This window comes from Lactuca sativa, chromosome 3 (assembly GCF_002870075.4).
Source record: "Lactuca sativa cultivar Salinas chromosome 3, Lsat_Salinas_v11, whole genome shotgun sequence".
NCBI classification, from domain to species: domain Eukaryota; kingdom Viridiplantae; phylum Streptophyta; class Magnoliopsida; order Asterales; family Asteraceae; genus Lactuca; species Lactuca sativa.
Window position 1 is genome coordinate 145,048,621 of NC_056625.2, and position 13,584 is coordinate 145,062,204.

At 36.7% G+C, this 13,584-nt stretch overlaps 1 protein-coding gene across 1 annotated transcript; it reads left to right on the forward strand.

Moving 5' to 3' along the window:
- Window positions 1-805: 805 nt before the first annotated feature.
- On the forward strand, window positions 806-2,562 carry LOC111885704 (ubiquitin carboxyl-terminal hydrolase 4). The gene is made up of 5 exons (XM_042900526.2): window positions 806-958; window positions 1,131-1,229; window positions 1,328-1,507; window positions 1,599-1,780; window positions 1,851-2,562. Exons 1-5 carry the CDS (start codon window positions 806-808, stop codon window positions 2,002-2,004), a joined length of 768 nt encoding a protein of 255 aa, XP_042756460.2. The 3' UTR covers window positions 2,005-2,562.
- The last annotated feature ends 11,022 nt before the right edge of the window (window positions 2,563-13,584 follow it).

Below are 13,584 nucleotides of genomic sequence, written 5' to 3' on the forward strand. Positions count from 1 at the left end.
GACAAATGATTTGAGCACAAAAAAAAGTGAATTTGGAAAATTTTTATTTGTTCACTCGTGAACCATGAGAGCAGGTAACATGTTTGAATAAATGAATATGAGATGTTACTTTTAAAATTTCTGATTACGAGAGAAAAAAGAAGAAACCTATAGAGCATGTAACCTAGTTTCATATGTAATTTCATTAAGTTATTTAGCATACCCAACTAATTGAGGGTTAAATGTTTGTTTTCATTACTGTTAATCTATTGTTTCCATATGGACCGAGTAATCTATTGTTTCATGCATTTACCCTTTCATCATTTTTGATTTCCTTTTGCATTTTATATGCTTTTGAGATAATCTGCTATCAGACAAGATGTATGTCTGTTTCTATCTGACCTATTAGTTTCCCACTAATACTGATTAGATGAGTAGGGTGACCTGTTATCATGTATGCTTGCCACATAAAGTTGTATTTTGCCATGCTTGAGTGACTTGCACCAATAGTTATTAAGCAAAAAGCTTGTAGTGGGTGATTTAGTTTTATTAGTTAGAGTTCACATGGTTATCAAAGTAGTTCGCTTTAGAGATTTGCTGGAGGCTGCTGTTGCTATATGCTAAACCCAGCAGCATATTGTTGTTGCTGTGATATCCTAAGTCCTAACTTTTTACAAGTCTTCCCTCATTTATTCTCACCATTTTTTTAATCTATTTATCCTTGACAACACTTGGTTTATTACCTTTCTAAAGATATTGAAAAAGCCTAGTAATTCATGTTGTTTGTTATAACTTCACTCAAAGTTTGACCTGAACTATTTTGCTAATGTTCTCATATATCTTTTTCTTAAATCATAATTTTCAAGGTCTATATTTTTGTGTTCCATTTCGTGAACAACTACTCAAATATTATGAGAAGGTTAAAAATCCAGATGTAGAAGAAAATCTCCTTACATGTTTGACAGAACTGTTTACACAGGTACACACTTTTACTTGTAAATAAGCTTTTAATGGTAGTTATTCTTTTCTCTTAATCACTTTATATTCTACACAATGGGCTTTTTCCATAGCTGTAACCATTCCATATTTTTTTTAAGTTGCATTTTATTTTCCTCATGATTTATATTCACCATTTGGGTTACTTGTATCAGATTAGTACACAAAAGAAGAAAACAGGTGTTATTGCTCCCAAACGCTTTGTACAAAGAGTGAAGAAAGAAAATGAACTTTTCCGTGGTTACATGCATCAGGTATTATAATTACATTATATAATAAACCAACCTCTTACATCAAATATGAAAATCCATTTACACTTAATTTTTCTGATGATGTTTTGAGTTTTGTGTAGGATGCACATGAAATTTTGAACTTTTTGTTAAAAGAACTAGTTGATATACTAGAGAAAGAAACAAAAGGTACAAAAGAACATTCATCACCTCCTGAAAAGATTCCCAATGGCATACATGTCCCTCTGGCCAATGGTGTAAGAAAGGAGCCCTTGGTTACATGGGTTCACAAAAACTTTCAGGTATATTCATATCTTTATTATTTTTCATTTTACTTAGCTTACCAATATCAAATATTAAACTCATCAATTGTCCTAAATTTTCCAATTTCAGGGTATACTCACAAACGAAACAAAGTGTTTAAGATGTGAGACTGTAACTGCAAGAGATGAGACACTCTTAGATCTGAGCCTTGATATTGAGCAAAACAGTTCCATTACAAGTTGCCTAAAGAACTTCAGTTCCACCGAGACTTTAAATGTTGAGGATAAGTTTTTCTGTGATAAGTGCTGCAGGTTTCTACTTTTATTTTTTTGTAATAATGGTTTTTTTTATGAAGGAAATGTAAGATTTTTTGTTTTACAGTTTACAGGAAGCACAGAAGAGGATGAAGATCAAGAAACAGCCGCATATTTTAGTGATACATGTCGCAAATATGCCAAATCTGAAAGGGTTCTTTTCCATTATAATGGTCATGGTGTACCTAAACCAACTGCCAATGGTGAAATTTGGTTTTTAACAGGGTAATTATATGTTTTTATTTTTCACTATCTTTCTATATTCATGACTTGTATTCAATAGTTTCCCTAGACTAATTTCCTCTATTCTTGTCAAATGTTGTAGAGTTATACACGGTATATTCCATTGCCTATCAGCGGCCTTGACTCATGGCTCAAGACTCCCTCCATATATGTTTTTGATTGTTCTGCTGCAGGGATGATTGCCAATGCCTTCATAGAGGTATTATTAACTATTTATTTCTTGACAACATTGTTATTATTGTTTGACTAAATGCTTGAATATCATTTATATATATATATAACTCCAGGATTGGACTCCCTCAAGTTCTTCTTTAGTAACTTCACCAAGAGACTATATTCTACTTGCAGCATGTGAAGCACATGAAAAAGTCATGAGTTTCCTATTGATGTCTTTATTTCTTGCCTTACAACTCCCATCAAGATTGCCTTAAGATGGTTTTGCACTCGATCATTACTACATGAATCACTTGATTATTCACTTATAGACAGAATACCTGGGAGACAAACTAATCGTAAGAAACTTCTTGGTGAGTTGAACTGGAGATCATCTGCCTTTATTGATTATTCACTTGATTGTTCTCCTGTATCTTATCCAATGTTACCTCCAACTCATCAACACCATATGTGGTAATAAACACATGAACTTGTTTATGATGTTATAATTCTTGAATCTTGATTATTTTGGTTATGGTTTGACCACATGTCATTATAGGGATGCATGGGATATGGCTGCTGAAATCTGCCTTTCACTTGATTGTTCTCCTGTATTTTATTTTGGTTATGGTTTGACCACGTGTCATTACAGGGACGTACATCACTTAGAATTTTTCATTTGATTCATTTCTACATTATGACAAATCTATAATTATGAGCATACTTCCATGTCTTGCTTGCTTTTCAGTTTTTTGGTGAGTTGTGCACAGTTTGATGTTGTGAAAGCATCTGGATTGGTTCCGCCTGTGATGCGATCATACAGTAATAATATTAATGGGGATTAGGATTTGACAGAAGGTAAATTGATGACATGACAATAGCAAATCCTAGGAAAGAAGGGTATCTTGGTCCGCTTGAGTATACTTCATATGCTGATTGCTACAAGCAAAAGTAAGCATTCAAGTCTTGTACCGTTTCGTTTCTAAACTGTTGTGATCCAAAAAAACGGAGAGAGGAAAAAAGGAATAACCATATATATATTAAATTTGTAATCCATAAAGTCAGAAAAGACACAGCCCCTTCCCTTCCTTTACTTCTTGTTCAATTTTCTTTATGTTGTACATTCCAGTAACTGATTTTTCATGCTGCAGGTTCTGTTTGAAGATTTGGGCAAATTTAAGCAGGTTAACTCTGCCCTCTTCACATTTTATTTTCTCACAACATTTTGGCATTGAAATTTAACATTGGTGATCCAGAAACATAATGCTCCAAGCAATAATGATGTTTTTTATCACTCAGTATTATTGGCTAGCACTTTGTATCTCTTTCAAGCATGTATATCTTCATAGTGGATTTGAAAAGTTGTTTTTTACTCCATTAATTCCCACTTTTCTAGTCAATTAAATTTTAAAATGTGCTTACCATATTTACCAATGATGTTGCAATATTGGTGATATGTTGATAGCTAAATCTTCTAGTATTTATTTTCCTAACTCTCATAGAAACACAATGCTCTTATTATATTTCATTTTGGAACAACTTTTTTAGTACGTCCATGGGCTGGCAACTCGATCAGTTCATTATTATCATCATCTAGGACCAATTCTACAAGACTCCGGGTTCTTCTTCCTGTATGTATAACTCAATGCTCGGATCTTTCTTTATTCATAAAACACATTCTTTGTGTCTCTAAAGTCCTAATGATCATATTTATAACTATGTTTATTTTTCATGAAGGAACTTGGGCAGGAAAGAGCATATGTCAGTGAGACATTATTCACCTTTGTCTTCCTTTCCTTTGTCCTGGTAATTATTCTTTCCATTTAATGTTTTGTAAGCTCTAATTACTTTGCATTTATGATTGTTATGTACATTTAGTTCCAATGGTTTTCTTTATTACTGACGGGGCTGTTGAAAATGAGAGAAAAATCTATGAAGTTATAAAGAAAAAACTAGAAAACAAAGGATCAGAATTGGCCCCATGTATTAACACGTTTGGTATAGGTATTGCTTCGCATTATTATTCCCTCCTTTTACTATACATACTTATTTTATTTTTTTGATAGAGAAAATAAGCAGTTTGTTTTTAATTGTAAGTGTGATTGACATTGCGTTCTCCTTTAATTTTATTTCCACTTTTTCTTAGATTTGAAAGATTTGATAAGCTTGCATACCTTGTTGTTTCCTTGATTGTGCAAGATCATACTGCAATCATTACCTTTTGCGAATGCTTGCAATGATTGGGAAGGGTCATTATGATGCTTCTTACACTGCAGGTACATAATTCATATGTGTTTCAAAACATTAAAATTTAAATGGAGGGGAAGCCAAGGAGTTTGTTCCTCTTCTTTTTGTGTTCTATTCTTTTACCCTTGGCTTATAGTTATTTGTATTTGTTGTCATCTGTTTTTATCTTTTTGACGCAATGCAACATGTTGCTGCTGAAGGCATAGCCTTGGTCAAACAGGCAGAAGATGTTGCAAGTAATAAGAAGGCAGAAAAGAGATTGCAGGTTGATCCTGCTACATGGACAATAATGATCTTTAGGGTCTGCTAGAAGGATTGGAGATTGCAGTTAAGCTTCTATCTAGTACTTCACGCCAAGGACTTGATGAATTTAAGCTAGCAATGTTTTACTTGATTTGGACATGAACCCTAAGATATCATATTTTGACATGGCTAGAAGCTTTGGAGGAAACGAGACTCAAGCAAAAGTAAACACATAGAGAGTTGTTGGCACATAGTAAGCTAGATAATGTAATTGTATATAAATGAGTTCATTTTTTTATAACATTTACTCACTATTGGAATAATTATTTGTATTTGACATATTAGTGAAATAAATTATCTTTGTTGTTTATGGTATTCTATTTTGTATTATGAGATTTTTAATGTATTATTTAATTTGAAAATTAGTAAATCCATAAATAATATTTTTTTTTAAACTTTTAAAATTATGATACGCAAAAATGTGTGTCATCTTCATTTATGACATGGCCTTTCTTGATACGCATTGCGTGTCATTAACACGTGCGTCATAAGGTTATGACACGCGAATGCATGTCGTCTTCCTTTATGACAGGGCCTTCCTTGATACGCATTGCATGTCGTAAACGCGCGTCGTAATTGCGTGTCATAAATGAGCGTCGTAAATGCGCGTCGTCTCTCTTTATGACAGGGCCTTCCTTGACGCGCATTTGCGCGTCGTCTGAGCCTTTTACGACGCGCAATGAGCGTCATAAAAGGCTGTTTTTCTAGTAGTGTTAAATAAAATTTGTTGTTTATTTATAAGTAAGGTGTTGCTATTTGGTGTCAATCGTTTACTATTGTTTCAATTTTGCATGTTTTGACTTTCAGAATAATTACTTTATTCAAACTCTCCACAGTCAGTCATATGTTGGAAGTAGGTATGAATTAAGACTGTCATGAATTGGGATTGTAGATGTCTAAGGTGGTTAGACATAGCAAAAGTTGATACAACATTCATGAGTGCTCATAACTTCTGAGTATTGGATTAAACCCACACTCACTTGTATCACTTCATGGAATTTATCTCGAGTGATCGTGAGACGGTAATATCATATAAGTCTTCAAACCTAGAGATATGAGTTGTTGCCTATGATTTGGTTATGCATTGACTGTATGAAAATGCATCAGTAACTTGATGTTATAAAACATGCCTTGGTGTATGATTCAACAAGTAGTAGAACAAGCATATGAGTCGAAGTTTATACGGTCCTTTTAATTCTTGGAGGATGAAAAGAGATATAGGGGTCCCTCGATGATTTTGTTTTGACCTACGTGTCGGTCTCGGTCAGAACCAAATTGATGTGTTCAGTTTAGTTCTATGTCAAACAAATCGGAAATCGGGAAACAAACTGCTGGACAATAAGTACGACATTGTTACATGTATTTGTTCGGTTGATATCTAGAATAGAGGATTATATGATCACTTATCTAAAATGGCACTTCATAGTTCAACATAATTTTAAGAGCTACGATTGTTGGTCGGTTCCTGAAGTCATACTATAGTTATAAGACTTATCCAAGTGGGAGACTGTTGGATAAGGTGTCTAAGTCCGTAACTATATTTGGTATGTACTTGACCCGACCCAACATGGTCCATTTGGGTTGCACTTCACCGAAACAATTTGTATGGATAAACTTTTGAGAATAGTATAGTTATGATTTATTAATATATTATAAGTTATAATATATTAATATGAAATCATATTATTTAATTAGTATTGATCAAGAATTAATTTAGAATTAATTTTGTGATCAAAAGGAAGTAATTAAATATGGACTCTTATATATATAAAATGGGCCAATTTCATTTAGGATGGGCTAACATGCTAGTTAGGTTGAGAACCTTGGAAAATCAAATTTACATGTATAATAGAGAAAACATAGATCCAAGGTTTCTAGGGTTTCATGTACACCATAGGAGTGTTAGAATGCTCAAAACCCTTCAGTGACTCCATTAGAGGTGCAACACCTGGGGCACTAGGCTTTCAGAAGTCAAGATCAAGAAGGATTAAACTTGTTATTGCTACATAACAAGAGAGGTAAAGATTCTAACCCTAATCATATGTGATTTTCGAAATATGCGTGCTAGTTATAGGGTTATTTCTTTGGTATTCATAGTTGTATGTTCAATTTAGAAAAACCTAGATCCAAAGCAATTTGGGTTGCATGTACACCATAGGATGTTGTTATGCTAAAAACCAAAACACCTTATTCCCTCGCAGGGGAATAGGGACTAGATCCACAAAAAACTATTCATCGAACAACTGTAGTGTACATCCCCGGTGAACCCTCGCGACCCTGACGGTCCTATCATCTGTTATCTCTACATCAAGTGGGTAATCCAGCTCTCCAGGTGCCCCTGTGAATCGCTTTCTGAGCGCGAGTGACACAAAAGATCGGGTGGAACCTGAATCAAATAGTACCAAAGCTAATATATTGTTCACTAAGAACGATCCTATAACAAAACACATAAACATAAGCAATAATCAATATAAATAAAGAGATAAGGAGAAGATACATACCTGTCACCACGATGGAAGCTGCTCGTGCCTCCTCTGATGTGAACTATGCTCCTCGCCACAGGCGCCTCACCCTGGCCATGACGGCCATCTGTAATCCTCAACGTAGTAGGGGCGGGTGCTACCACCTGCCCTGCTGCTGCTAAACTCAGGCACTGGGACCGCTTATGTCCCTTCTGGTTGCACTGAAAGCAAAACATGTATGATACTGTCGTGGTGGTGGTAGTAGGTGTACAATGTTTGCTCATATTCCCAGTTTGGCCGCACTTAAAGCATCCTGAACTCGCTGCATTGAACGTCCCATCGTGCATCTTGCCGCATTTACCACAACGGTCGCGCCCTGCTGGCTCCAAGGTCTGTGATCTGACACCTTGGGCTTCTTTTCCACACTCCCTGTCTGAACCCCCTCGGATTTCCTATTCCTCTCCATCTCCGAATCCAACTCTCTCTCTCTCTCTCTCTCTCTCTCTCTCTCTCTCTCGCCCTAGCAATCATATCCTCCAACGTCTTGCAGCTGGAGCAGCTCACAAATTGGCAGATATCACTCCACAACATCTCATGATATCGGGCATTTTTCATCTCCTCGTCCGCCACATATTGCAGAACGAGAAAGGCCCTCTCCCTAAACATAGCGATGATCTCCGCCACCGTCTCAGTCGTCTGCTGGAGATCCTTGAACTCCCTAGAAAGCTGCTGCACCTCTATCACAGGTGCAAAATCAGCCCAGAACCTGGCCTAAAAGTCACTCCGGGTCATAGCATCAAGAGCCACATCATCACCAATGGCATGTCCGAACTCCTCCCACCAGTCACGTGCCCTGTCCTTCAGAAGATAGGACGCGAGTTGAACCCTGTCCCCTCGGGACATCTGCTGGTGCGGAATACATTGGCGACATTCTCCAACCATCTGGTAATTGCAATGGGGTCTCTAGCCCCATGGTAATCGGGAGCTCCACAAGCTGTGAACCCATTAAATGTCAGTGTACGTGACCCCATCATGGCCGCCACCTCGGTCCGGAAGGCACTCAATCTCTCATCCAAAAGCTCTAAAATACCCTCCTTGATCATGCCGAAGATCATAGGAGTCTGATCCAAAATACTGCGTGTGATATCAAAGGAGATGAACTCCCTCGTTTGGTCATCTAACTGCCCGATTCCAGAGCCCGAGCCCGAGCCCTCACTTGCGCTTGAACTGACGACTGGTCTAGTGCGTATTACCACCATTCTGAAAAACAACATCATAAGAAACATCATAATACTAATCATATCTCAAGGGATCACATATACTACCAGTTCCTTGGATTCATCTCATCCTTCCTTGATTCGAGCATGGATCCTCTGTTTTCAGTAGTACGGGCCCATACTACATTCCACATCTCTCCGTACCTTCCTCAAGAACTTCCTTGACTTCACCAAGTCGCTCCTAATACTACTGCTTCACGTGCTACTCTCATCCTAGACTTGCCCTAGGGTAATCACCATCCCACTCTCCGCCATCAGCTACATAAGATTCCCTGCTATCTCCCCTTATAGCTCGCGAATACCATTACATATCACTAAAACTATATAATTCTTCGAATGAGAGATCCTACCCTACAACGGTTAGACACAAACAAGAGCTGCGAAATAGAGTTAGACCTAACCTTATGAAATTATTTAGTCCTTGTAATATGTAACTTAACATATTCGTTTACTAGTTAGTAAAAGATAACGAAGACTCCTAAAAACACAAAGCAAGCAACATTCGAGCATTGAGTAAACATAATCAAGTATATACTAATCAGGCGATCATATCACTGACTAGTCTGTACTAGCATGCTGTTCATAAAGCTGATACATATATAACAGACACATATGGCATCCTTCCTAGATCCTTAGCCCTAATCTGGCAAGCGATTCTCATAAGCATATAATAACATAAGCTTGTATGGGTAATTTGGGAATACATAGTTGAGCTCGGCTGATTGCACGCACCACACCCTTTTCTCCTTTTCAAAATTCTTTTCTTTTTTTCAAAGTCCTTTTTATAAAAATGATTTTCCTTTGAAAATTTTCATTCCATGTCCTTATTTTGAGTTAAGACACATCCGCGAGTGTGTCTGAATCCCTCAAACCAAGGCTATGATACCAACTTGAAACATCCCAAAAGTACGGTCCAAAAATTTCGTTTTTAATTATTCATAAAACCATAGATACCATCCATCATCTCATAAAAACATAAGTAATGTATCACAAAATCATCATAACAATATACTGTATCAAAATCATGTGTCAAAATATCAGAGTCTAAAACATCCCAGGCTAAAAGCTGTGGTGTGTGCCATGCAGTCATCCCAAGCTCTTCCCCTTGCTAGCAGAAGTACCTGAAACCAAAACTGAAAACTGTAAGCACGAAGCTTAGCGAGTCTCCCCAAACTACCACATACCATACATAATCACATAATCCCATACATTGGGCCTTACCCACTGCATCGGGGCCCGCCCGACATTGGAAAAATCCGGCATCGGGCCCCGCCCGGAATCAGACTGAAGTCCGGTATACATATAACATATGAAAAAGCATAAAACATAAACACATAACATAAACATATAAGCTAAATCCTTCCTCGGGCTTGCCTCGACATTGGACTGAAATCCGGAACATATAACACATAGCATATAACTAACATTTCTCAGGCTTGCCCCGACATCAGACCAAAGTCTGGAACATATAAACAAACACGTGCAAGAATCACGAAGACTTCAAGCATACAAACGTTCCTCGGGATTGCCCCGACATCGGACCGAAATCCGGAAACATATAATCTGCATTGGGTAGCCCCGACATTAGACCGAAGTCTAGAATACGCTAACATACATAAACAGGCCAACATTGGTGCCTTTGACCTGTTCCTACCGGAGGAACACTCACCTCTCAAGCTGGCTGCTGAAATCTCAAGTGAGGAATCTCTGATGGCTGCTCTAACAACTCCCCAACTATAATTTTCACAATAAACACTTAGTCAAAAACTATGAATCCTTCTATGGGTTAAATGACCATTTTACCCCTAGTTAAAGTCAACATTCTAAGTTGACCTAACTCGCCGAGTTGACCTATCAACTCGCCGAGTTCTATAACTCAAAAATCCTAAAATCATGATCCAGCTTATCGAGTCAGCCCCCTGACTCGCCGAGTTCCCTATCTGTTCATAGTCGCGATTTGGTAAATTAACTCGTCGAGTCCCTTCACAGACTCTTCGAGTTCTATCTTAAGCTGAACCGGGACAACACGACTCAACTTGTCGAGCTCCTATGTCTGTTTGGTCCATCTTATCAGATTAAACCTCTACACTCTAGATCCAAGGTCCATACTTCATCTACACACTGGAAATGCTCTTTTAAGGGTAAAGCTTCCAAATTTATCCGCTAAGAATCCTTCTTAATGGGTTTAGCTAAAACCCTATCTCCTTAAGACATAGATCTTCGTCCAAAAGCCTTATTACTCCAACCCAAAGCACGAAAATCGAGATCTAGATCCTAGACACCAAATGAGCACGTAAAGTCTCAGACTTTACTTCCATGCATGGCCTTTTGGGACTTAAAAGGCCAAAATAACGTCTTTATGTCATGAAACTGTTGGATTAGTGTCTAAGCCTGTAACTATATTTGGTATGTACTTGACCCGGCTGTGCATATTCCTTTTGGGTTGCCTTCACCAAAGTAACATGATAGGATGATTTATGGAGAAAAAGGAGTAATTATGATTTATTAATATATTATATGAATAATATATTAAAGGAGAAATCATATTGTTTAATTAATATTAGTCAAGAATTTATTAAGAAATAGTTTTGTGACTAAAAGACATTAATTAAACTTAAGGGACTGAAATTGTAATTATAAGACAATTACAATTGGGATATGGATCACCTTGGAACATAGGTTGGAAGAATTCTATGGGAAGCCCATAAAGAAATCGTCCAAGGGGTGTTCTAAAGGGAGTCTATGGGCTGCTTAGGGCCTAAGCAGTCAAATTAGTGTTTCCTAGTTGAAAAACCTAATGGCCTACCTATATAAGGAACCCCTAAGGCCCCAAAAACGTGGCTAACACTTCTAAGAAAACCCTAGACATTTTTGGTGCCTCCTCCTCCTTCTCATAAGTCATTCTCTTGCTTATGGTGTTTGTAAGCCATTAAAGGAGTGACATTTGTGACTCTAAGCTCCAAGACAAGAAGATTCAAGTCATTATCAAAGAGGTAATCATCTAGGTCTGTTCGTATATGATATTTTTGAAATACACATGCTAGATTAGGGTTCTTAAGTCTTGGATGAATTGCATGTACAATAGAGAAACCTAGATCCAAGCTTTAGGGTTTGCATGAGCACATATGATGTTCTTATAGGAAAAACCCATCAGTGGTATCAAAGCTAAGATTGGCTTCTGTTGTATATGATGCAATGCTTATTTATCTGTTGAATATCGAGTTTCAGGCCTCTGCCCGACCCGACTCGGCAAGTCAGTATCTGGACTCGGCGAGTCTGGCTATCAGACAGACGAATTTTCGGAATTTTGTTTTTGCCTATTTTGACTTAGGATAATTGCCATAATTGTTTCAAATTAATAAAATACGAATTTTATTGATTCCTTATGATTATCTTTGTCAAAGTAAAAGATTTTGGTCATCTAATTAGATAATTTTTACCTTATTTGATAAATGTTAAAGTATTTGAATTATTTGGTCAATTATCTTGCATGCAATTGGATTAGGTCAAAACTAGATAATCACCAATTAATTGTTTAATTGCCTTATTTGTATTTTGATCTAATAGTTTTGAAAGGTTTCAAAACTTGGCCTCAAGTTTTGAAATTTAATTTTTTGATTAAAAAGTTTAATTTTGAAATATTTAAATTCTAAACCCTAATGATTTGAAATGTTTCAAAACTTGACCTCAAGTTTTGGAATTTAAATTTTAATTAAAAGTTTAATTTTAAAATGTTAAATTCTAAAACCCTAAGTTTTGAAAAAGTTCAAATTGAACCCTTATGGTTTTATTAAATTAATTAAGTGTATAATTAAAAGAGAGTTAATAAATCCATAGTTATATGATTTACATTTAATTAAATTAAAAGTGTGATTTATTAAATTAAACCACCTAGTATTTTAAAAGTGTAAAATGCACTCTTATACTATATATAACATTAAAGATCTAATATTATATATGTATAAATTAAACTGGTAGTCTTACCGTTAGTTGGCTCATTCATGAAGCCAATCTATAAGGGGGGTATAAGGTTATGGCCTATAAAATGGCCGTTTAATGGGTGTCCACTCTCACCCACCGCTTCCCTTATTGGTGGAGGGTTGTTAGCCGAACAAGTAGGATAGGGAAAACCCTGTCCATTAAAAGTATAGTGAAGTATAAAGTGACCAAATGTTTTTACAAAATTCCCAATCTTAGTTACTTTAGGCAAAAGTAAATTTGATGCAATTCCATGAAATTACACTTTATACCCTTGCGAAGACGTTAGTGGAGCGTTTGTGGTTAACCGACACACTAAATGGTTCTAAGAAAATGTAGCAAAGGGTGACTCAATATTTGTTATATTTAGGTGGAGTGTATGTGGTTAACCGACACATCGAATAGGTGACTGTAACATTGGGGGCACAATGTAATTTTGCATGGTTATTCACACCCTGTTTTGTGATCCTTGGCATCCCAGTCACAAATCGAGGGGCATATCGAGATTTAAATATGCCATTGAAAAAGTTCAATGAATCTCAAAGGATCTAGGAGTTTTTCAATACATTTAAAGCTTAATCTCATTTTCGTTTTTAATGGTGGAAAATTAGTGAATCATCATTCACTTACCTTCAAATGTTCTGCAATTTGGGTTACGACATCCCTCTCCCAAGTTGTAGAGCATTGTGTTGGGTCCTAGCCTTAATATCTTATTTGGGTGTTTTATTAAGGATTCAATCGATCAACTAACTTGAATTTTCTCTTGTTTTGTAGATGTCAAAGTATGACAACTATGGTCTTCCCAAATCCCGTGGAACAAGCTTTTCACATGAAGATGATATTCCATGATTCGATCGAGGAACTCGAGATCATGCTTCACTTCCTCCACCTCCTCCTATTGTTCTCCCTAAGCCACAAGTTCAAAGGCTTGAAAAGTTTAAACTCACTCAAGCCCTTTTGGCAAGTAAACGTGAAGAAGGAAAGTCAGTGTGTGCACATGTCTTAGAGATGAAGTCACACATTGATAGGTTAAGAATGTTGGGAGTCGTTGTTGACTGGGTTCTTCAGTCGCTTCCTGACTCATGTAGTGAGTTTGTAATAGAGTACTATATGATAGACCACAACGTGACCCTCATCG

What these genes read in the sequence shown, in the direction of transcription:
- LOC111885704 (XM_042900526.2), top strand. Translation starts at nt 806, where the DNA reads ATGTTCTCATATATCTTTTTCTTAAATCATAATTTTCAAGGTCTATAT. An exon ending in TCCGTGGTTACATGCATCAG is followed by an intron (nt 1,230 to 1,327) that starts GTATTATAATTA and finishes AGTTTTGTGTAG; the next exon opens with GATGCACATGAAATTTTGAA. An exon ending in TTCTGTGATAAGTGCTGCAG is followed by an intron (nt 1,781 to 1,850) that starts GTTTCTACTTTT and finishes TTTGTTTTACAG; the next exon opens with TTTACAGGAAGCACAGAAGA.